The sequence below is a fragment of the Macrobrachium rosenbergii genome, chromosome 52 (genome assembly GCF_040412425.1).
Source record: "Macrobrachium rosenbergii isolate ZJJX-2024 chromosome 52, ASM4041242v1, whole genome shotgun sequence".
NCBI lineage: Eukaryota > Metazoa > Arthropoda > Malacostraca > Decapoda > Palaemonidae > Macrobrachium > Macrobrachium rosenbergii.
In genome coordinates, this window is record NC_089792.1 from 16,736,758 (window position 1) to 16,761,425 (window position 24,668).

At 38.7% G+C, this 24,668-nt stretch overlaps 2 protein-coding genes across 2 annotated transcripts in view; both read left to right on the forward strand.

Annotated features, from left to right (window-relative positions):
* The window catches only part of LOC136833718 (uncharacterized), a 29,601-nt gene extending 12,346 nt beyond the window's left edge, over positions 1 to 17,255 (forward strand). Inside the window, exons 2-6 of the mRNA XM_067095930.1 lie at positions 1,744 to 1,840; positions 9,378 to 9,546; positions 9,965 to 10,120; positions 11,070 to 11,278; positions 13,337 to 17,255. Coding sequence (XP_066952031.1) covers positions 1,744 to 1,840; positions 9,378 to 9,546; positions 9,965 to 10,120; positions 11,070 to 11,278; positions 13,337 to 13,759 — 1,054 coding nt within the window. The 3' untranslated portion in view covers positions 13,760 to 17,255. The remainder of the gene's footprint in view (positions 1 to 1,743; positions 1,841 to 9,377; positions 9,547 to 9,964; positions 10,121 to 11,069; positions 11,279 to 13,336) is intronic.
* A 3,482-nt stretch (positions 17,256 to 20,737) lies between these two features.
* Positions 20,738 to 24,668, forward strand: part of ND-B12 (NADH dehydrogenase [ubiquinone] 1 beta subcomplex subunit 3) — a 32,005-nt gene continuing 28,074 nt past the window's right edge. The window contains exon 1 of the mRNA XM_067095931.1: positions 20,738 to 20,893. The gene's annotated coding sequence lies outside the window, so the exon portion shown is untranslated. The remainder of the gene's footprint in view (positions 20,894 to 24,668) is intronic.

Here is a 24,668-nt window from a genome sequence, read left to right on the forward strand (position 1 = left end):
GTTCCCTTTAGATTATTTTTATCTTAATATGCCACACTTTGAACACTATCATAATGTGAAAATATGGTGTCAATTGGCAAAATTGGATTATTATTGAATAAATGTCCAAAGATTAGATGATGTAAACTACTATACAACAATACTGTAATTCTATAGTAAATTTTTTTTTATTGTTCTCTGACTGTATTTTTCTTGAATATATTGTCTGAACATTTTGTTTGCATGGAATTTATTTGTATAAAGTAGGCACAGATGCCAGTGATAACTTATTTCATAGTCAAGCTTATTATGGCTGTGGCCCCTGAGTTACTGCATCATGGGAAGTAGATATAATAAAGGTTGTATTTGGATAGAACCATGGGCTCCTTCTCAAGTAATAAATTGGTGGACATCACATTTTGGATGAAAATTTTAATTATATGGCAGTCGTTTGCACAGTCAGCATCTTCCTTCAGCACGAAGTGGGATCCCTGCAACTGGTGCAGGGGTATCGTCTCATGAATGTTTGTCCGAGTGTCTGTTTTCTTAATATCAAGGGAATTTCAAGTCTTCAAGAATACAGAAATAACCTGACTTAAGCCAGACCCACTCAAATAGGATCTTGGAGTGGCGAATAAGAACAACTTCATAAATTTTTTATGTCCTCTTCTGTGTTTGAACTTCACTGGAGCTGTTATGTAGGTTTGCTGTTTCATGAGGCTTTCTTGTTGGTTGATTATCAACATCAGGTGCATTGGCAGTGAACAGATTCACAAACCAGTGTTGGTACTGTATTTGGATGAGTTTAGAGAAAGAAACTTATCATTACACAGCTGCTGCTCCTAAGGTTTGCCTAAGTTTCCCATTGAATGCAGTGATCATCTTGCATGATAACATTTCCCTTGGAAATTTTTGCTCATGACACTCAGCTTGTTGAAAATGTCCATATGGCATTAGTAAGTTTCTGGCTAAGTTCAAATCAGATATACTGAGCTGACCTATCTTTTATCTGTGGGTCCCCCATTTTTATTTTTCCATAAAAGAAAACTATTGAGATGGCTTTGTTTGTCTGTCCACACTTTTTGTCCGTCATCAGATCTTAAAAATGACTAAGGCTAGAGGGCTGCAAATTGGTATGTTGATCATCCACCCTTCAATTATCAAACATACCAAATTGCAGCCCTCTAGCCTCAGTAGTTTTTATTTTATTTAAGGTTAAAGTTAGCCACGATCATGCATCTGGCAACGCTATATATAAGACAGACCACTACCGGACTGTGGCTGAAAGTTTCATGAGCTGTGGTTCATACACCATTATATGCTGCATAGAAAACTCAATTGCGACCGAAGAAACTTTGGTGCATTTTTTACTTGCTTAATTTTATCCTGTGGCAGCTGAAAATTTCTCAAGCCCCCAGGGAGGGCCATATGGCTCACACTGAGAATTCGTGCTTTCATTTACCCTTGGAATTGCAGTAAATTTAGGGAATAGTGTCATTTTTCACTTTTCTTTGAGAGGGTTCTAGTTGCCAGAAGTAAAACATTTTGGTTAATGGTTATTGGAGTTGGGGATGATGATAGTGTACAATGTGGATGAGTATGTATCCTCTGGTCTGTCTAGTTTTCATTCAGGTGAGGGGTTTCAATACAGTAGAGTAGTACAAACAGTCTGTTGCCTCCTTTTGAAACTTATTTATTAACCTTTTTAAGGTTGCTCCAAATATATTACTGTACTTAGTAATAATTTTTCACTATTCCTCACAGGTACCAAACAGAACTTCCAAAAAGGATAAAGGCAAGAGGGAAAGATGCTCACTTAACTCATGAAGAACTATGTCAGTGTATGAAATGGAAACTTTCAGTAAGTAGTTTTTATTCCTTCTGTTTAAGAGTTCTATATATTGCATTTCTCTGACTTGAAAAGAGCAAGAATTGCATTAGTTAACCTCTTGTGACTAATTCCCTTAGTTATTATTTTCTAAGCAAGGCATAATTGAAAAAAGACAAATATAAAGATACCAAATAACTAGTTGGTAAGAAAATGAAAGTAATGCAGCAGGTGGTGAAGGCCTTCAGTGCTGGCTTATGCTCTTATGAAGTCAGTATTTATTAGATAAAAGGTGCACAAACACTCATACTGTAAACAATGTGTCTCATCACCCCATGTAACATATCTGGTCTCAAGTGTCTCTCAGACATCATCTTTTGTCTTCTTCCATACAGAAGAGTCATTCATGTTTGTATTATTTGTACCTGTTGTCAGTAACCAGTTACCCTAGACTATAACTTATGCAGGATTTACCCTCCCTTCATGGTTTGCAGCTATCCTCATATCCATTATTTTTTTATTTATCTGCCATTTGCCATGTTCTGTACTTAAACGTTTTCTTTGAAATAAATATCTTGTTAATTTTGATATTGTGTTCATTGGTTCTACCTGTAAGTAACATCTGCTAGTCGCTTCACAATTATTTTATTGGAAAATTTGTTGTCAGTAATATTGGTTAAATTCAGATATTTTTAATCTCTGTTTAGTTTTTGTCACAGCTCCACTTATATGTATTGCCTTTATTTTTTCATGTAAGCAACTTACCAAGTAATTACATAGCTATAGTTTCAACTGCGCGGCAGCTTAAATTAAAAAAATTATGGTAGCACTTCGATAGTTTAGTGTTGGTGACAAGCCCCGCCCACTAACAGAACTGGAAACGTCTTTGTAGAAAACTTCATTCTGTTTCTGCCAGCTGTCGAGTGACATTTGGGGTTTGCTGCAGCTTTTGTTTACTGATTTTTGGCTGTATGGATCGATTTCGATGAAGTATTGGTGCTTATTTTGAGTAGCCTTCAAACTTTGATAGCTTTCAGGATTAGTTTTCCAGCTTTTGTTGTTATTCTGTGTGATTCAAGCTCATCTAGTTTTCGCTACTGTAGCAAAGGTTGCAAAACAGACTGATCAGTCTATTATGACCCTTGTAGTAAGGAGACATAATTTGCAGATGACAGACCTAGGTTTCCCACAATGGTGCTTTCCTCATCTAGGAAGGCATTCAAGGAGATTGAAGTTTGGTTATCATGCTTAATCTGTGGAAGTTTTCTTTCCTATGCCACCGGGTAAGTTCCTCCTTCCCAATCCTCAGCCTTTTCATCGGCGAAAAATATGTTTTTCATCGGCAGAACCTGACCTCTTCGAGTTGCTCGAAGCTTTAAGTTTCTTGGACTGAATGGTGAGAGTGCTAGTAAAGAAGATTAAAGATGGCAATGATTTAGTTGTAGACTTCACCTTGGACTGGCTAGGAGTCCTTTCTCGTGTAGACGAGACCATCAGGGATGACTCCCTTGAATTTGCAGCTCTCTTCTCTTTGCATTTTTGAAGAAAAAAAGATGCTTAAGTTGCTCCCTTTCCACTAAAGGAGTCACTCAGGCCCAGAGGTCAGACCTCCAACGGAAGTCGACTTCTGGCGCATTCTTCCAGACACCCCAAAGATTTGTCTGCATTTGTTCCTAAGGCAGTCTCTCCTCTCCAGCTACATCCCTTTCGTGGGAGTAAGCCCAAGTCCAGTCTAGGTCCTGCTCACTGTATGCTTCTCAGCCAGAACTATCAAGATCTATTTTGAAAATGTACAAGACCCCGCCAGAGAGGGAATTATCCCTGTGGAGGGCTGTACATTAAACCAAACAAAGTGAAAGGAATGAGGAAAAAGTCGTCCATGCACAAGTGGGAGCCAGTCTTCTCGAGTGTTGGGAGAAGTGGAGTATCAGAAGAGGGACAGAATAGTGGGTCATCAAAGTTCTGAGGGAGGACTACTCCATTCTGTTCATGGAGAGCCTCCCTTTAATCCCTTCCCATTTTTTTGATGGCTTACTTAGGAGGCTTTGAAAACATTCTGCCCTTTTGCTTTTTGAGGAGGTCTCCTCTCTCCTTCGAAAGAGAGCCATAGAAGTCGAGTACTTCAACTCAGAGGGCTTCTACTTCTGTCTGGTTTGTGGTCCCCAAATCATTGGGGTTTGGAGACCAGTCCTCAACATAAACGCCCTCAGTCTCTTTGTCTGGAAGACAAAATTAGAGGTGGAGACGAACCAGTCAGTCCTTTCATCCATTCACTAGGGTGATTGGATGATAACTATGGGTATGCAGGATGCATACTTCCACTTCTCCATCCATCTGGACTACAGGAAGTATCTAAGGTTCATCTTCTAGGACATGCCCTCCGGCGCCCCACATCAGCGCCTAAGCACCTGTCTCCTCTTGGAGCACCCTGTGCCAGCTCCCAAACGCTTGGCACCAGCTAAAATCTTCCAGTTTTGGGCTCTTTGCTTCAGCCTCTCTATGGCGCCTCAAGTGTCCACTTGAGTCCTCGCCCCTCTAATAGTGATTTCATTTTTAAGGCATAAACATCAGTCTGTATCTGGACGACTTGCCTCTTCGATCCCCTTCGAGAGAAAAGTGCATGAAGTACTTGAACATCTCTCTCTGGAACTCTTCAGATGTCCCAGTTGGTCCCTTCTCAAGAGTTCCCCTATGTGGGGATGAGTCTCAACTCTTGGACTTTTGGGCTTTCCAGTCTGCCAAGAGAATCACCAGCTCCCTTCGGACGGTCTATAAGTTTCTAGGTCTTTCGTCTTGCTCAGCCCATCAGTGGATGAGCCTACTGGGGACTCTGTCGTCCATCAAGACATTCGTCAACTTAGGCAAATTTCATATGAGAGTTTGGCAATTCTACTTCATGGTCAACTGGGATAAGGAGACACAGCTGAACCCCTACATGTTTCTCATAAACCCAGAGATCAAATCGGATTGGCAGTGGTGGCGGTTCAAACGTAACTTTCAGATGGAAAGTTCTTCATCCTCTAAGCACAGACTTAGACTTCTATTCAGACTCCTTGGTTCTAGGTTGGGGATTCTTCTTGGGGAACTAGGAAGTTTCTGGGACGTGGTCACCGGAAGAACAGAACCTTCACATCACTGGGATAAGGAAACACAGCTGGAACCCTACATGTTTCCCATAAACCCAGAAGTCAAATCGGATTGGCAGTGGTGGCGGTTCCAACATAACTTTCAGATGGAAAGTTCTTTATCCTCTAAGCACAGACTTAGACTTCTATTCAGACTCCTTGGTTCTAGGTTGGGGAGTCTTCTTGGGGAACTGGGAAGTTTCTGGGACGTGGTCACCAGAAGAACAGAACCTTCACATCACTGTCAGAGAGCTGAAAGCATTCACTTAGGTCTTCAGTGCTTCTCGACCCTAGTTCACAACAAGAATGTGGTAGTCTATTCAGACAATACCACAGCCCTAACATACATACGGAAGCGAGGCGACACTCACTTATTTTCTCTCTGCTAGGCAGCTAGAGACCTTCTACCGTGGACAGATCAAAATCGAGTTAGTCCAGTCACTCAGTTTATTCAGGGCAAGCTAAATATTCTGGCGGATGAATTGAGCTGTCGAAAGCAGGTCCTTCCCACCGAGCAGTCCTTGGATCCCCTGGTCTACTGGAATCTGCGAAACTATGGGGCAGGCCGACATTGGACCTGTTTGCCACCTCAAGGAACCATCGCCTTCCTCTCTTTTGTTCTCCGGCCCCAGACCCTCTAGCATGGGCAGCAGATGCCATCCTGCAAGATTGGTCCTACTTGGACCTCTGTGCCTTTCGGCCCTTCAACATGGCCAGAGGAGGGCTGAACAAGTCTGGGCTCATTGCAACGTTACGATGACTCTCATAGCCCCGTTCTGGCCCGTGAAAGAATGGTTCCAGGACCTGCTACGGTTGTGGGTGGACTTCCTGAGACTCCTTCCCCAAAACTCATGTCTACATGCCTTTAATGTTTTGGAATAGAATATGTCCATGTATCTCACCCCCATTCAATGTGGGATTCAGCTATTTAATTGGTAAGTTACCCATATGAAAATATTTTCAAAATAAAATTGAGTTACATATACTGTATACTTACCAGGTAATTAAATCGGAGCCCTCCGTCCTCTCCTCTCATGGACATAAGGGCACTAACAGAATGAGGTGTTTTTGCCAAGTCGTTTCCAGTACTCCCATTAGTGGGCAGGGCTTGTCACCTACACTAAACTATGAAAGTACTACCGCGATTCTTTAAGTTTAGGCTGCCGTGCGAGTTTAAACTATAGCTATGTAATTACTTGGTAAGTATATATAAAATTAATTTTATTATGAAAATATTTTTTATAAGGAAAATAATCAGTCACACCTATTCATTGATGAAGTTTGATACACCTTTACTGCTCATTCCCAGTCATTTGTATCATACCACATTTCTCTCACATCAAAGCAAATTCATTGTTTTCCCAGGGAATACCATCATCAAGTTTATGCAGTGCCCTATTTTTTCTCTCATTCCATAGTGTTTGTTGTAGTTTATAATTGTTTTACTTTTTGCTTTAAACAAAAGTAAAGTATAGTCAATTTGTATAGTTATGTAGTTTGGAGCCAATGTCTGAAGCCTCCCCTTGTGGACTAATGTTTCATAATCAAAATCATATTTATCACCACCAACACTGCAAGGCACACGGGGACCCTGGGAAAGTCCGCCTCTCGTCATTCCTGTGCTGTAATTGCCACAAATTTCCTCGTCTCCAGCTTCTTCCAACTCTATTGGTCCTCACTTTTTCGCCTTTTACTTTACCTGTTCCCACTTCCATTCATTCATCTTGCTGTCCAAGCACTCTGCAACTCCTGTTCATTGTCTTAAGTACTGAATAGTTTAAAGTGCCCCAGTTGCAAGCCAGATTTTCTTAAAGCAGTTCTTCTCACGATTGTGTGGACATACTCAAGCCACCTCCCTATCCTTTTCACCATTTATCTCTCTATCCCACCATCTGACTCCCAATATTCTTCTTGAAGCTTTACTCGCAAATCAACAAAATTTTTTAGGGGTATAGTTTCATTGCCCTGACATGATTCATGTTCATATGGCAATGCAGGTCTTTGTATTATATTTTTATGTTGTATGCCGTTTAGTAAAAATTATTTCATTATAATGACTTACCAAACCACTGTAAAAGCTTTTATCTCTTAAAATTCGACACGTCCGAGATATAAATTTTAGTAAAAATTATTTTCATAATATCCTCACTACTAAGGTTATTTCGAGATTTATTGTATTGAACCCTTAGGTATGTGATATTCTATAGATAAGCTTTCTAAATCATGCTGTGTTTTTGATCAAAAGACGATCATCTGTGTATTCCAAGTCTAAGCTGTCAGGTTTCTGTTGTTCCAATTTGAACCTCTTCCATTTTTTACTTTTTTAAAATAAAATTATGGAAAGCACTTCATCCATCAAACCTCTTTATTTATTATAAAATTATAATTATGAGAAGGGCAAATGGCAAAGGCAAAAGAACATCTCAGAATCCCACAATTTACTGCAGTTTAACGTGACAAGACATCCATAAGATCAGTGTGTATCTCTTTCATGGGTGGTTTCAGCAGTCCATATTAATGGAAGTCCTATGGTGGTACAGGACCTTCCTTGATGTTGGACTCTGGATGCCTTCAAATGTCTTTTCACACTCAACACTAGCCATGAGATGGGGATTTTTAAATTCCATACACTGCTGCCCTGTAGCACAAATATTTAATTGGTGTAACTCTCGTGTTTTATCTAAACATTGTTCATCTCCTTTATATTAGTGTCCTATCTCCAGCCTATTTAGAATAATTATACTGAATATTTTTATTAAACAGGTTTCCTGTATTTAGTATGGAAACTTTTCCTCTTCCTTTGATGTATTGACCAAATCATCAGGCTTTTTTCCATATTCCATAATCTGCAAAACAGTTTATTTTATGTATTTTGTGTCCATTAATTTCAGTTAAAATCCTCTGGAATGATTCCATGATAACCTGGTGTTTTTATCAGGTTTCTTGATTACTGATTCCACCTAAAAATGCCCAGTGTTTTCTTTCTTCTTCTAATATATTGGCCCATCTGTCCTTTTGACAGGTATTTTTTCTTTCTTTGCACTCATGGGCATTTCATTAATTATCCTATGGGCTACCCTAACATCAGTGTCATTCTCTTTTACGACTGTTAAAATTAGCCTGTTCAAATATACTTTCATTTCTTAATTTTTATTTTATTTCAGTATATGTGATTGAGAACTTAACATGCTGCTTTGCTTTCTCTTCCTATTTATACCTTTACATGCCTATTTTTTATTGTGTCCCAAGCCTGATTTGAGATCCAAGGTTTTTATTTTATCCATTATCCCAGTATCTTCCTGGAGATGTATTTACATTCTCGATGTTAAACCAATCCTTGTTGATTGTATGCTGCTGCTCAGATATGGCTTCTAGAGTTGGAAATCTTTTGACATGCAATTGCAAAAACCTTTTGATCCTCAAGAAGCCTCACTGTATCAAACATAGATACTGGCATCAACTTTCATGGTAGTTGCTTTTCAGTGGAAATAGCTACATCTCCAAGTGTGAAGGTTGTATGGATGTAGTGGCAGCTGCAATAGCAATACCATGAAGGACTTAAGACTTAACTTTTATCAAAGAAACTGGACCAAGTTATTAAGACACAGGAATAATCTTATAGCTAAAAGTAGCTAGTTTTTTAATGTTGTGTTAAATTTATATCATGTATATTGGGAGTGAATTGCACCTGTGGGAGTTATAATTGATAGGGCATCTTCCCTGTCAGAATTTGAACCTGGGCCATTTGTATAAGTATAGTGATAGATGATTGACTCAACTTTTTGGCTGTAATGTCTTCCTGTTTTTCATTCAGGCACATGAACAGGGAAAAGGTTATTGATTTTTAATAGTGGACCCATGTGATATATGAGAATGGTCCTTCCTTTGTCAAGAAAACAAAAGATGCTGCCTCTAGGAATATTTGAGATTGGAAATTTGTTCATATGATTTATAAATTGCCCTGAAAAAACTGGTTTTTTTGTTTCATAAACTCAATTTAATTGTTGGAGAAGCAGCTGAGGGTTGCATTTGAGAATCCAAATCCTTTACATGAAACAGTATTTTTCACGGATACTTCATTACTGTATCAGTAAGATCTATGGCAGTAGCCAAACAGAAGGGTTGATAGCTATTTTTGCATCTGTTCTCTCATCCATCTTTTAATACAGCTAAGGTTTGCAGTACTGGTATCAGCAGTACCTGTAGTGTATCATAAGCACTTACAACCTCCTTGGAGAATGCTTATAGGAAATTGGTGGAAGTAGTCACCAGAGAATCTGTATTATTTTAAAACAAATATTGGCTAGATGAAAACCAAGTTAGTATAATGGGTTCAGTCAAAACTAGATGAAAAACAAGTTAGTGTAACAGATCACTTCATGTAACCATTTTATTGCCTTGTCTTTGGGCAGCATATTGAAGACTAAACATCTCTTTTCTTCCAGCGTGGCAAGTTTTCTCCAAGACTAAAAGACCTCATTCAGATGAATACCCCACGCTTGTGTATGACGGAGACGAAAAAAGCCTTCAGAGCATTGATGAAAAAAGATGACTTAGCCTCAGCAATCCAAGCCCTTTGTAACTTGAAGGGTGTTGGACCAGCCATGGCATCAAGTAAGTTATCCAGTGATTTCTTTGTTGCGCTTCTGTAGCATGGTATGGTATATGTTTGGTGCATTTTAGGACAGCGTGTGAAAATACCAGATTGTAGCCTCCTCCAGAGTGTTTCGTATTTTTAATTTGAATTTAACCTGAAGTGAAATTGATAGACTGCATTCATTCATTAGTATATTTATGGTTTTTGAAATTTTGTCATGTCTTGAAACTTTTTAAAGACATTGCAAGATGCTCAGCAAGCTTATAGTATTGGATTTTCAAAAGACTATAATTTCACAGGAAATGTTTTGTTCATTTTTCATTTTAGAATACTTGAAGTTGTAGTTTTACCATTAATACTTTCATTATGTCTAAGGGAGTAGATTCAAAAAGTTGTTGTAGCTCCTCAGTTGTAACTCCATCGTTTGCTCCACAGCAATTCTCACAGCTGGCAGTCCAGAACAGTGTGGCTTCATGGCTGATGAGTGCCTGTTGGCCATTCCAGAAATTGAAGGCATTGACTACACTACAAAAGAGCTTTTGAATTTTGTGGAACAGCTGAAAATGGCGGCTAATAGATTAAATAAAGAAGGTACTGTATTTCCTTAGTTTTTGTTATTTCAGAGATTTATATTTTTTCATAATTCTAGCAAATGGTATGTGTTCAGATTGAATTTTTGGCAAGAACCTGTCTTCTTCAAGGCCACTTGAGGATACTCCTGTTTATTGGGTAATATAAATTTCATGTCCGAGTCACAAGAAGCATCTGTTGTATGCCATTGTTGACATTGTTATAAGTGGTCAACTAGACATTACCATTAAAAATGAAAAATTGCTATATAGAACCTTGCATCTGAGGCCTGTAGACTATTCAAAAATGGTGGTTATCCCAACAGTATCAAAATGTTATTTAGCTGTGTGAGTACCCAATCAGGCCTGGCTGAGAATAAAGTAGATTATTTATTTAAAAGATAAATTTTTACTCTTAATTGAAGGTTTTTTTTATAAGAAAATTATTTTGGTGTGAATGGGGAATATTTTTCTGAATTTAAATATCTAGTCTCTCTCATGTTTTTGCCCATGGGAGTCATACATCTGGAAAGACCTCTGTTGTGAACCCTTTTGGTATTTGTTTCGAGAGAAGAAACTGCTGTGTAGTAGACAGTGACAGTAGTGTAAACCAGAATTGCTGATTGCTGAATGAATTAGTAATTGAATGGTTAAATTTGACTTTTGGTGTGTTGAATGATTATTTTTCCATTTATTTTATATTTCTCATCAAATGGAATTGATTGTAATTAAAGATATATATTAATCTAAAAGACAACTTTAGATATTAATGGAATGTATATGAACAGTACAATGTTACTAGATTTGAAGGAATATAAACTGGCCTGGATGGTTCCTGATTCCTAAGTGTTGACCATTATATTCTTGGTACTGCACTTGGTGTTTAGTGTTGGTTTACTTTATTTAAGGTTAACTTTTTAATGTTTTTCCTTGTTCCACTTTTTGATTCCTAATTTAATTCTGGTATTTAGGTAGTGGAGATTGGAACCCTCATAAGGTGGAAATGGCTCTTTGGGCACATTTTGTGGTTTCTGAATGCAAGAAGGAACTTCTGGATGACATGCCTGCTGGTGTTGCACCCGATTCCACCACTACCACTCCAACCGGTCCATTAGGGCAGGCGCAGCAACCTACTGAAAATGGGGACACGGAAACGAATGTACAACAAAAAGAGAAGAATGTGAGTATTGGGTAGTACATTTGCATTTTCATTATTGCATGGTATCTCATCTTTTTTCATTTAATTACTCTACATCAGGTATCAAAAGATCTTGATAGTTGATACCCATGAGGAACAAACATGTTCTTGAAGATGACATTAAATTTGACCTTTTTCTTTGAGTGTAAAGCTCTGTAGGAACTTAAGTGTATTTTGAACAAGACACAAACAATTATTTTGATGTTGTATTGTCTGCTAGAGCTAAAAATAGTAGTTTTGTGCTAACCAGCAATGCTTTGGGATCTCTGTTCTGCTGTCTTTTGTACAGTAAATTACTTTTTTGACGTTTCATCCTAAAAGAATCTGAAGTACAGTAGGTAAAATCATTAATTATTTTTGTGATCTGTAGAGTAGCAGTAATTATGAAAAAGGTTTTTCTTGAACAGCTGTAGAGGTATATTGTAAACATTAACCGTGATTTTGATGCCTCTTTTCGTTGGCATGTTTGTATAATGTGGCCACAGTTTTTGATATGTTTGGGAAAATGAAAAATAAATAGGAAAATTTTAAAATCTCTAGGTAATGTTATGCCAAGCACCCCAAAAAACATAGAGTAGTATAGTATATCCTCAAAGAAATTTTGTTGGAGAGTTAAATGTCTCCCCTTACTGTTGATGCATAATCTAACTTCTTTTTGCATAAATGAAGAATTTCATACCCATAATTGTGTGCAAAATATATTTATGAACATATTGTTCACACTTTATAATAGTGCAATTATATCATCAGAAAAATGAGAAAAATGTATTTCATGAAAGGTTATAAATCTTATAAAAATTTTTAACTTGAAAATTTTTAACTATGAGTCATTTGCACTTTTGAGAGGCAATATATATATAATGAAAGTTTTAACCAAAAAAAAGTTATTAGTAGCACTTATCTTGTGGGGAGGGGAATTTTAATTAATATATAAGTATTTGAAAGATTTTTTTAGTGAAATCAGAGTCATTTGCACTGTAACTTAAGATAGATTGTAATTATTTAAAGTTTCCTGAATGGAACTGAGAGTCGTTTGCACTATAATTTAAGGGCTGCCTCAGGCTGGAAGAGACTTACAGGGAATGGATTATAAGAGAAATAGGGAATAAAAAATAGTAAAAAAAAATATTTTTTAGCATTACATTGTGCTGTGGAGATCATAATCTAGGCAGTCCTTCACACACACAGTTCAGGAGTGGGATGAGGAAGGAGTAAACAGATGAACAGTTGGCTGTTATTACAAAAAGTAGTTTAAAGCGAAGAATTTAAAAATATCACTAGGTCATTGAAGAGCTATTGACACAATTTTGAGTTAGCATTTCAGGTGGAATATTTTTTGTTTGCAAAATACCCCATGAATGCTATGAAGTGCTTTATAAATGCATGCTTAGTGTAACTCAGTGGTCTTTTTAAATTACCTCCAACTCCTGTCAAAGAAGATTAAAGTTATAATACTGAATGAATTCTAATCCAGATATTTACTGCTTATTCATCAAGACAATTTCCATACTTCTGTATATACAGTACATCATGGCATCTTGACAATGTACCATCATATATCTTGCCTAGACCACCTGTGGCCCATTGGGTCACTTTTTTACCCCGTTAACGGGGGGGTTGGAAGCCCCAGAAGCCTTTGGAATTTCCAGAAGCCTTGGGATTCCCAATGTGTATTCAAACACACAAACATGACAGAGTTTTAGTTTTATATATGAAGGTAGGCATTAATCATAGAGAAAACTGTTTGATCAGTCTGTCAGTACCATGATTGTCTTTTTTTGAAGGTTTTACATTTTTTCATATTTTATTTCTGTGTAACACTCCTGTCATTACTGAAGATACATAATCAGTTTTTCAGCTGGTCTTAAACCTTGAATCTGACATTTATGGTTTTCTCCAGTCATGCCATAATTGTTTATAGGTGACAGGATACTCGAACTGCAGATGCAATAACTTCTGAATATTGTTCAGTTCTTTTTTTTTTATGAAAAATCTCCTATGTAGACAAAAGAATGTATTGAGTTGATCCCATTCTTTCAGGGTGGTCCTGTACCTGAAGAGAGCAATGATTCAATGGATTCTGCCTTTGCTAATAAAGAAAATCTTACTGCCAATACAAATGGCACTTCAGATGCTGAGAACAGTAGAGCTTCTATTATTTCAAACTGTGAAGATACAAATGATTCTATGGCAGTATCAGAAGCTCCAAGTGAAGCGCTTTCGGAAGCACCAAGTGAGCCAGTTTCAGAGGCTCCAAGTGAGCCTGTCTCTGAAGTCCCAAGTGAGCCTGCGCCAGACACGCCAGATACCACTAGCCAAACAGCAGATAGATCACAAGATGCTTCAGTTACAAAAACAAGTGCTCCAACAGTTGAGAAAGTTGCAACCTCAGTTGTGTCCTCCAACCCCACAGCAGACAGCACTGATGAACCAGCGCAGAAGAAAGTCAAAGTGGATGAATAGTGTAGCAAGGTGGCTAGCCAATTGTAGCAGCACCTTATGGTGGCTTGCTAAGAATGCTACTGCCTGTGTGTGTGTGTGTGTGGAGAGACTTACTCATTGCCCCTCTACGCTACCCATAACGGGTCCAGAAGCAGATTATGTAGTGTCTTTGGGGGAATGTAACACTGTTGTGACAGATGTATATATGTCGCCCAGTAACAGTACCCCAACAAATCTTTATTCCCCACCTTCGCTCACTCTTGTTTAATGTACATTCCAAGAGGCTTTTATCATGGAGAGATATTTTGTTTGTGCATTTCTATTTTACAGCTCAAGATAGACAAAATCATTACTGAACCAAACCTCAGAAGAAACCTGTGTGACTCTGGATGGGCCCAGATATTTCCCATCCCTGATGCCTCCTTTACAAAGGGCCTATCCAAAGTCATATGCTTCATCCATTTTATTTAACTTTTTCATAAATATTTTATATAAGTATTTTAGCCTGTTTTACATTTTAGAATTTGTGCAAAGTTGTCACCTCATGCACTCCGTGATCTCCATAATATTGAAGCCCCTCCATAGCCCTCAGCCATCTTATTCAGTAGCATTTTTTTTTTCTTTGCAGTGATATCATTTATTTGTTCCCAAATTTAACCTTGCATTAGCATGGCTGTTGAAATCTCTCTCTCTCTCTCTCTCTCTCTCTCTCTCTCTCTCTCTCTCTCTCTCTCTCTCTCTCTCTCTCTCTCTCTCCAGTGACATTTATTGGGATTCAATTTGATTTCATTGAATTGATGGTGAACAAGACTACCAATCAGTGGCCCAAGTGTTTGTAAACAAGTATTTTGTTTCTGTGGGTTACTATTTGAAGTCTGTTTGACTTAATAATGAGGTGTCACAACAGTGTTGCATACTTATCTGAGACCCACTCTCAAGGCGCCAATGGTTTCATTGGCTGTTATTTAATAGTCACCCTAAAGTATCATCATCATCATCAAAGATTGTGGGCTGCTCCAGGATAGGAATGAAGGAATTGGAAGAATCTATTGTATTAAGTGGGTACTGGTGCACTAGGTACTAATTCATGCCCTTCTTGTATTATTAAACTGCATGATAGATTGTATGATTTAGATCACTACTTTGCCACAGCTGTCTAAAGAATAAGGTATGATTAAAGCAGAGGGTCATGTTTTTTCCTATTTTGTTCTCACTTTTTATACATGTATCTTTTAATTAGGTGTATTTTGAAATTATAATAACCAGAGAAAGTTAGCTCCCTGTGTTGACTAGAAGCCAGACTTTATTTAATTGATTTTTATAAGGTGACAAAACTTTGGACTAAAGTGAACTGCTTGGCATTAAACTTGCTACGATGAAAGAGAAGTCAGATCCTATGTTATTACTGGAGGTTCTAGGGAACCAGTAGGAAAAAAAAAAATAGCATTTTTTTTTTTTTTTCGGCAAATGACCTAACTTATTGTGGTAAAGAACCCTTGGCAGTTAATATTAAACTTGTTAACTTGTTGAGACGTTATTCCAAGGAAAGTTTAGCTTACTCAAGTGCATCAGAGTAGCACTTGAAAGTCCATGAATGGGTGTGAAATTCACTGCAGTAAGACTTTGAGCTGTCTGATTGGCAGATGAATACCTCAGTATTTGTTCATGTCCCTGTGCCAGACACATGTTCTATACATATTGATGCGCATTACATAGTTGCTGTCATGATGCGAGTGAATTTATGAAAATGGGGAATGTATGGTAACGTATGCACACATCTCACACACAGTTGCAGATTGTGAGGAGTACTGTATATCCTCACTAGCATGCATGCCCCAGTACATGCAAACATGTCATCACACACTAATGGTGATGTGCATCAAGTGCTCTAACTACCTCCACCGTGCTCATTCATTTTCTATTTGTTCAGATCACTTGGCAAAATTTCCCTTGGTCACTGTAAATGATGTGAACCTCAACAATAATATGTATTGAAGGTTGACATGCTTAATATTTATTGCTTTTCCAATGTTGTAGCTCTTTCCATCTGGTTGAGGTAGTTATTGATTTATTCAGTCAAGCCCAGGAGCTTACAAATCATTGATTTGCAGCAGGATTTCTAGCCATGTTCGAAGACAACTGCCATATGTAAAGTCTTGAATTTGGCGATGAATGGAGTATATAGTTCCATTTATGTCACTGATTGGTTTTGTCTTGAGCAATGAAAATTTGTTTGTCCTTTATAATACAGTTGTATGACGTGGGTGACATCCTGCTAATAATTTTTGAGCAGTTGATGCCATGCATTCCATAGTATCCCAACTCTTCCCCCATCATCCATATTTTCAGTAACTTAAAGCATTCTGCCATGGAATTGTCAGGAGTTGAATGTTGCCCACCTAATTTTTTCTGGACACTTGACTAACTAGACCCCTGATTTATTTTATTCCAGATAAATTTATAATCATAAGCATTTGCCTTTTGATGTGTAGGACATATGAATGATAATTTTGACGAATCCTCTTGGGTATCAAAATGTTGACCTGCTTATGCAAAAAAATGTTCATTGGCTAATTATGTATGGTATTATGTGAAAGTGTTGAGATTTTTATCCTTATTATGGAGAATCAGGTTTTACACAATTCAATTGTTTAATACATGCATTACAGATGTGTATCATGGAAATTCGTCACCAGTTAGTACCATTATAACCATTCAAAAGTTGAGTGGTAGTAGCTGGAAGAATGGCTTATGATGATGGTTGTAGGGAATACATGAGTGTTCGTGTTTTATGCTCTGTATTGTTTAAAGTAGTGTAATGATGGGCTGTAGAAGAAATGACAGATCATTGCTAACCAAAAGGTTTGTAAGGTTAATGTATATCAGTAATCTGAGAATAAATTCTTTGACAACTCCTGAGTTCCATGGCGCAAAACTGACGCCACCCTCCACACCCCATTCTCCCACAACAATGTCCTGCCTTGTATAGTCCCATGAAAAATGCTTATTTTTCTATTATATAAAAAGATGAAAATAGGTGACAGCAGCAGCAGCAGCAACAGAGAGAGGTCATCTTCACAACCCGAGCTGTCTCCCTACCACACCATCATGATACACACCACCACCATCCTTGCTGCCCTCTCCACATACAGCTCCCACCTTACCCCTTAATTGCTGGGAGATCAATAACACCACGGGTGCAGAGATGATCATCGGCGTCATCATTATAAGTAGTTGTAGGTGTCATTATTATTATTATCATTATTATTATTTAATCAGTAGGATTTGCACACATTACCTGAGCTCGCGGATCAGGGGTGACTGGGAACGCCGCCCATGTCTCATTTCAAAGAATTATTAATGAACAATGAAAATATTATTAATGAATTTTTGAAAATACTGGAGTGAATACTGAACAGATATGGCCTTACACAACAGGAACATTTGGTGTTTTAGTATATTCTATTTCAGTTTGAATGTGATAGAATTAGTTCAAATAAAGGATTCACACCAGGAATGTTTTTGTAATTTTATTTTCCACCAGTGCCAGGACGTTCATTTAAAAATTTACGATTCTGTGGTCTATACTTCACTAGTTACATGTGAAGCGTGGATTATCAATTCAATATGATTTAAAGCCAGTTATGTATTTTGCAGTTTTTTGCTGTCATTTGTTAACTGAAATGGAAGCAAAGGAAAAAGTATAATTATGAAAGGTCCTGTAATTGTTAAGGGCAATGTGTGATTAACAGTATGCTGTATACTACATGTAATATTGTCACATGAGGTGCTCAGAATGAAAGAGATATAGATGGAGTAAAATGGGTTTACAGTATGCCAATTGTATTACAAGAACAAACAAATTTTGAGAACCCTTCAGATGGTTGACCCTGAACTGTGAAATGAAAGTTCGTGAGAGTAGAAACCCAATAGGGAATTTAAGAGAGTTGTCAGTGTGCCTCATGCAGTACATGTAGGCATCACTTAAGGTTCTTAGCAATGCCATTTTGGCCCTGCAACCCCTTTTATTCCTTTTGCTGTACCTCCGTTCGTGGTCTCTTCCATCATACTTTCCACCCTCTACTAACAATTGTTTTAACGTTATTTTCAGTGCCGAATGACCTCAAAGGTCCTATCACTGGTCCCTCAGCCTAAATTTTATATTCCAATTCCAAGGATAGCAGGAAGAGAAAGAGTAGCTGCAGCATGAATGAAATTGAGGTGGCTAGACTGCGGGGCCATAAAATGTACCATAGCAAAGGTAGATGGGTATAGGGGGCTGTTAAATATACTGGTGGTCAACATGTTTGGTTAAACAAGGAACTCCCGATCATTTGCCAGAGAATATCTCCGAGACCACCTAGGTGTCTAGGGTTTGTACTATTTTCCCCTGATCTGCCAGATGATTGTCTACTATTCACTTTAAATCTGAGAAGCTAAAATTAGTCCCAAGCCAATTGTTGTTTACTAGAACTGCCGGATCTCATGATCAAGATGCCAAGAAAACACCTTCCATGGTCAACTCTTTGTCACCCTACCTGTCAAAATTCAACCAATCTATCTGTAATTTAAGTTATATCTTAGTTTAACTAGACCACTGAGCTGAAATTAACACCTCTCCTAGGGCTGGCCCGATGGATTAGATTTACTTTTACGTGGCTAAACACCAACTTGGTTACCAGAGCAACGGACCTACAGCTTATTGTGGAATCGAACTGCCAGATTATAGCTAGAAATGAATTTCTATCACCAGAAACAAATTCCTCTTGTTCTTCGCTGGCCGGTCGGAACTCAAGATGCGACCAACAGATGGTCAACTGGTAGCTTCAACCAATCTATCTGTAGAAAACTTTGCCATTCATAGCTGTAGGTAGTTCAGGAGTCCCTGTGAAAGAGACATTTCTTACAGAATTAACGATTTCAGCAATGCTGTATCGAGGGAAGTGGGTTAACTTCTGCAATTAATGTGGTAAGAGTTGTTTCTCCAACTAAGCACTCTGCACCAGGTTGCCGACGACTACGTCTTCCTCCTCTGAAACAAAACAAACTGGCAGTTTTCATGAGAGTCTGGTTTGTAGCAACCAGGAGGAGCTAGAAATTGTTAGATGATTTTTATTGGAGATATAGTAATATGACAAGAAAATGGGACTGCTCTTTGGTCGTCTGAGAACTGGCCATACCTATATAACGCACGTCTTTTGGGCAACCCCAGCCTTTTTGTGTTGACTCCTTGGTGACGTTGACTGTTAGGCATTTGCTGGTCGAGTGTTCCACTCTTAAGAACTTATGAAAATGCTTCCTCTCTGATAGCTGAGCCAGGCTATGTGAATTCTTTGTCTATGATAGAGAGGAAGCTGTATTCAAATCCAGTGGCGTTTTTTAAGTTCATAGAAGAAGCTGCTCTTCCTTTTGAAATATGAATTTCAGCTATGTTTTTGCCAAATGAATATGTAAATTTTAATTAGGGTACTATCAGGTTATGGTTGTTATTTATGAATCTATTATAAAGTTGTCTCATGACTTTTAGTAAGTGTAATTATGTATATGGGGATATAGAGAGGTATATGTAACTCTACATTAGTTTCTGTCAGCATCTTTGACTTTTGATGTCAAGCCAGATGAATAAATTAAACAATCAATCAGTCTATCTTTCTGGTCTGAAAGTTCATCATATGGGCATACCAATCGTCCGACGATGATGATGATGCCTAGTGCTAGAGTCCATGAAATAAAGGAAAAGTCTCCATCCCTCTCATTGAAGGAGGAACATCTTGATTGCTCAGGTATCATGAAGAGTTGAACCACCCTCTCCTTCTGCGGGGGGACATCCCCCGTAAGGTCCTTGGACACTTATTTCTCAAGACCCAGGGTGGCTTCTGAATGGGCCGTGCAGCTACCCAAGTTTTATGTGGACGGGTAAGCCTGGACGGGTGCCGTACTTTGAACAGTCCATCCCCGTAATCCTCTTTTGCCTGGCCATAACAGATCCATCCCCGAAGGTTGAAGGTGTAGGGTGTACCATCCTTCGCCTTTCCTAAACAAGAGAGACATGGTTCTATAATTATCAGGAGTCCAAATGCTGTTAGATGAGCTATCTTTTCTAACGAAAGTCTTGCGGTTGCCAGTCATCTACATGGTACCCAGGTTGTATAGGTTACAGGAGTCCAGGACCCACTACTGCAGAAGTCATACTTCCTCTAATCATACGCGATCGGTAACTAACATTTCTGGGTGAACTGGTGACTCCATTTTTTAGAATTTGCGCATTCTAACTTACTGTCATTGCAGACTCTCTGCACCCCCTCCTAGCTAATGTGTTGGGGAATCCTAAATAAGATTAATGTTTTTATACTTTGTAAGAACAAACTTTTTTCCCAGGTATATAAACCATTGTCTTACAGTGAATGTTACACAGGGACCAGTCAGGTGAGTTTCAACGAAATAGTCTCCTTTATGAAACACCATGGGCTAGTATGTAAACTAAATAACGCCCTGAATTAAGCAAGTATTAGCACTTTAAAAGACGAACAGTTAAAAAAGAATCGTAGATAATTTGGACAAATAAAGCACGGTGGAGAGAAATAAATTAGAAGTCAACTTGAAATACCCACAGAAAATTCGAAAAGAGCGCAACAGGATAAACCTGCTATTATCACGAAATATATGATGTTAATAAGAAGAGGTAGGCTAAACACGTGAGAACTATACAGGTGGATGAGAATGAAGCATGAAGAAACCAAATGCTTACAATATAAAGATGTAAGCTGGAATGTTTCTTCATTGCCCAGTGTATGACACTAATATTTCACGCAGTCACCATACCAAGGTGATGAAGACGAATTGATCGAAATTTTACTCTTTATAGATATGTCTCGACAAAAAAAAATAGAGCGGTAAAAGATTTACCTGAAGCGTACGGAATCACAGTGCTTCTGAGAGTGCATGCAGACAATGGTAATCACAGGAAAACTAGGGCGAGTCTAGGAATAATTTCAAGAGGACAGTTCACCATTACTACTACTACTACTACCATCGACTGTTTGCAAAAAGATCTTGCTGGCTCTGCTCCTTTGCGCTGAGTTGTTGTCTGCTACGAACTGCTGGAACAGCTGTTGTATTTGTAGCATCAACCGAAGGTTAGAGACGTTTGACACCGTAAGTTTTCTCAGCTGTTCTTAGGGCAGGGGTAGTCTTTAGGGTGAGAATTTTCTCTTTACCGGTTATTTGACACATTAAGAGGTGAAAAATAACATTTTGCAGTTGGACTGCAGTGTTAGGATTAAAAGCTGCTCTTAATAGTTTATGTAGGTTACCTGGCAAATAGGCTACGCAATCCAAGTCAATTTACAGACATACAGTAACCGGATTAACCAAAGCTAGGTTCAAGTTCGAGTAAAAGGTCAATCACAGTTTAGTTAGCCTGACAGTCGAGTGTTAATGTAATAAACAGTGTATATGGTAATGAACATGGTGGTAAATTTACAGTTTAATTTCGAGTAAACACTCCCAATCGAGTGTTAATGTAATAAACTTAAATACCTTCTTCTTCGTCTTTAACGCCCCATTATTATATGTGTTAAAACAAACGACGGTAAATACCCGGTTAGGTCAAACAGTGATATTCTCGAGAGATTTCTATATAATTTTCTTATCCCCCCCATGGGGAGATCTAAGTAGTAGCTCCGCGGCGGCGATATCCTTCTAACTTGACATTTTCTACAGTATTTTGGTTGCTAATTATGGATTTACCTTAAATTTTTGTCGCAGGATGTAATTAACCTGTAATTTACCCCTGAAGTCCATATACCAGTTTCCAGGGTAAAACAGGCGCAGAGCTAATACTTAGAATTACCCCTAATAGGATAGGTACCATGAATTAAAGAATTTGACAGTTTTTGGGTAGCCTAGTATGCAGAGAAGAGAGACACGGATATTCAGTGTTGCTTTGGGTGGGGGTCCAAGAAGGGCGAAGCCCTTCCGGTCAGGTTAGGGGATTGCACCCTAAGTTGGTTAGAAAGGTAAGGTCTGGTTGAGTCAAGACACGGAGCTATATTTCTTCAACACTACTAAGAAGGGAATGCATAGTAAGGGTGCAATATAACCAAATGAGACTTACCTTTTTACCTAACCTAACCTAGCCAGGGAGGCTTTGCCCCTCCTGGACCCCCTCAAGCAATTCATGATCCCTTACTGTGCTTACGACCTCCAAATGGGAAGTGGATTTCAGTGCATCCAACCCTTCCCTAACCTAACTGTATTCAGTACTAGTCCCTTAGGGATCAACTTAAAAACACAAACAAAAGATGGTAAATATCATAATCTTAAACAAATGACATAAAAATTTTAAAAAATGCAAACAAAAGATGGTAAATATTCCTGTTGGCTACTGGCAGGAACCAGGCTACAGTAGCCTAGTTGTCTTCAGTTTTATGCAAGGATACTTCATTAAATAATGTAACTTAGGACAGCATATTCAAAACCAGGCTAGTCATTTCAATACATTTGTAAAATCAATTCAATATGCCCTAAGTAGTTTTGGTGCAAGTACCTTGGGCTGCTTGAGGTTAGAATTTGACAGCTTCAAACATCTGTAAGCTTGTTATTGGAACTGTGATATACAGAGACTTTAATCAGTTACTGATGTATATAAAAATATTTCTTAGAGTTAGAAAATTTTATGCAATTCAAATAGCTTAAACATAGTATATTACCTCCCTCTCCCTGTGGAAATGTACACAGTTTGGCTATTTATATAGAACAAGTCTTTATGTTTTGGGTGTTTTTAAAAATAAGTAATTAGAATAGGAAATTAAATAAAAATTATTCAAAACATCCACTAAAGAATGTAGAAATTTAGCATAGACCAAAGCAAATGAATACATATTTTTTTTCCCACAGGAATACACACCATTATCATTTACATACCCCAAACTCTGGGGGAATCCTTGATTTGAGTATCCCATCTTTTTAAGAACCACTCTAAGCCAAGTTGGATGAGCACATTCAAGAGATTATTTTGTTAATTAGTGGACATATATAATGATTTTGGGGAAGCAACTATGGTGCCATCAAATGCACTCTATCAGTAGAAAGTCTCGAAGGTGCACTGTGGAGGTTAGACAGTCATTCCAATTGCTGTGGTCATTACTGTATTTGCTTATGGCGACAAGGTTCAGGTTGAATTTAATCAATGGCTCAGGAGTACTTTGTTTTCCAACAGATTGAGCAAGTACCATGCTGACTTTGCTGTCACCAAGTATCATCTTCAGATGAGATAGCAAAGTTCTTGAGATTGTAGATGTTGGCAGGAAAGGCATTGACTTTACCTTCACATCAATAGTGCAGACCTGTGGACAAGCTTATTTTGAGAAGACATTACCAGCAGTTAACACTTCTCTCAAGTTTTGACTGAGAGTAGCCTCATTCTTTGGGAAAGGTTTATTCATGGGTTCTTCTTTGCTCTTTCATAAGAGTAAAGTTGAGATGGCAATGGAGAAAAGGTGTTCTGATAGCTGGATGCCATAGTCTAACGTGCAACCATACAAGGTGTTGAAGGGAAGTGTGGCCAAGTTTTAGGGGGCAGCTGCTCCTGTGTCTGTTATCATGAAGGTGCAGACTTCCTCTATATAGTGATAAAGAGCCCAGGGTTCTTCCCTGCAGAAGGGCCATGAGTCTTCCCAGCAATTTTAGTCACCCTTTCCAGCTCTAGGTCAAAGGGAGTGAAGGGAGATGAAGAAAGGAAGGGGAAGCTGAGGCAGGCACAGACTTCCTGTACACAGTGATAAAGAGCCCAGGGTTCTTCCCTGAAAAAGGACCAGGAGTCTTCCCAGCAATTTTAGTCACCCTTTCCAGCTCTAGGTCAAAGGGAGTGAAGGGAGATGAAGAAAGGAAGGGGAAGCTGAGGCAGGCACAGACTTCCTGTACACAGTGATAAAGAGCCCAGGGTTCTTCCCTGAAAAAGGACCAGGAGTCTTCCCAGCAATTTTAGTCACCCTTTCCAGCTCTAGGTCAAAGGGAGTGAAGGGAGATGAAGAAAGGAAGGGAAGCTGAGGCAGGCACAGACTTCCTGTACACAGTGATAAAGAGCCCAGGGTTCTTCCCTGAAAAATGACCAGGAGTCTTCCCAGCAATTTTAGTCACCCTTTCCAGCTCTAGGTCAAAGGGAGTGAAGGAGATGAAGAAAGGAAGGGAGAGGCTGAGGCAGGCACCCAGACTTCCTGTACACAGTGATAAAGAGCCCAGGGGTTCTTCCTGAAAAAGGACCAGGAGTCTTCCCAGCAATTTTAGTCACCCTTTCCAGCTCTTAGGTCAAAGGGAGTGAAGGGGAGATGAAGAAAGGAAGGGGAAGCTGAGGCAGGCACAGACTTCCTGTACACAGTGATAAAGAAAAACAGGGTTCTTCCCTGAAAAAGGACCAGGAGTCTTCCCAGCAATTTTAGTCACCCTTTCCAGCTCTAGGTCAAAGGGAAAGGGAGATGAAGAACAACAGGAAGGGGGTAGCTTTAGGCAGTTTTGCACAGACTTCCTGTAAATCAGTGATAAAGAGAAAAGGGTTCTTCCAACTGAAAAAATGGACCAGGAGTCTTCCCAGCAATTTTAGTCACCCTTTCAACAGCTCTAGGTCAAAGGGAGATGAAGAAAAAAGGGAACGCTGAGGCAGGCACAGACTTCCTGTACACAGTGATAAATTTTCTCTGAGCCCTTGGTTCTTCCTGAAAAAGGACCAGGAGTCTTCCCAGCAATTTTAGTCACCCTTTGCCAGCTCTAGGTCAAATTAGATATGAAGAAAGGAAGGGGAAGCTGAGGCAGATACAGACTTCCTGTACAACTTACAGTGATAAAGAGCCCAGGGTTCTTCCCTGAAAAAGGACCAGGAGTCTTCCCAGCAATTTTAGTCACCCTTTCCAGCTCTAGGTCAAAGGGAGTGAAG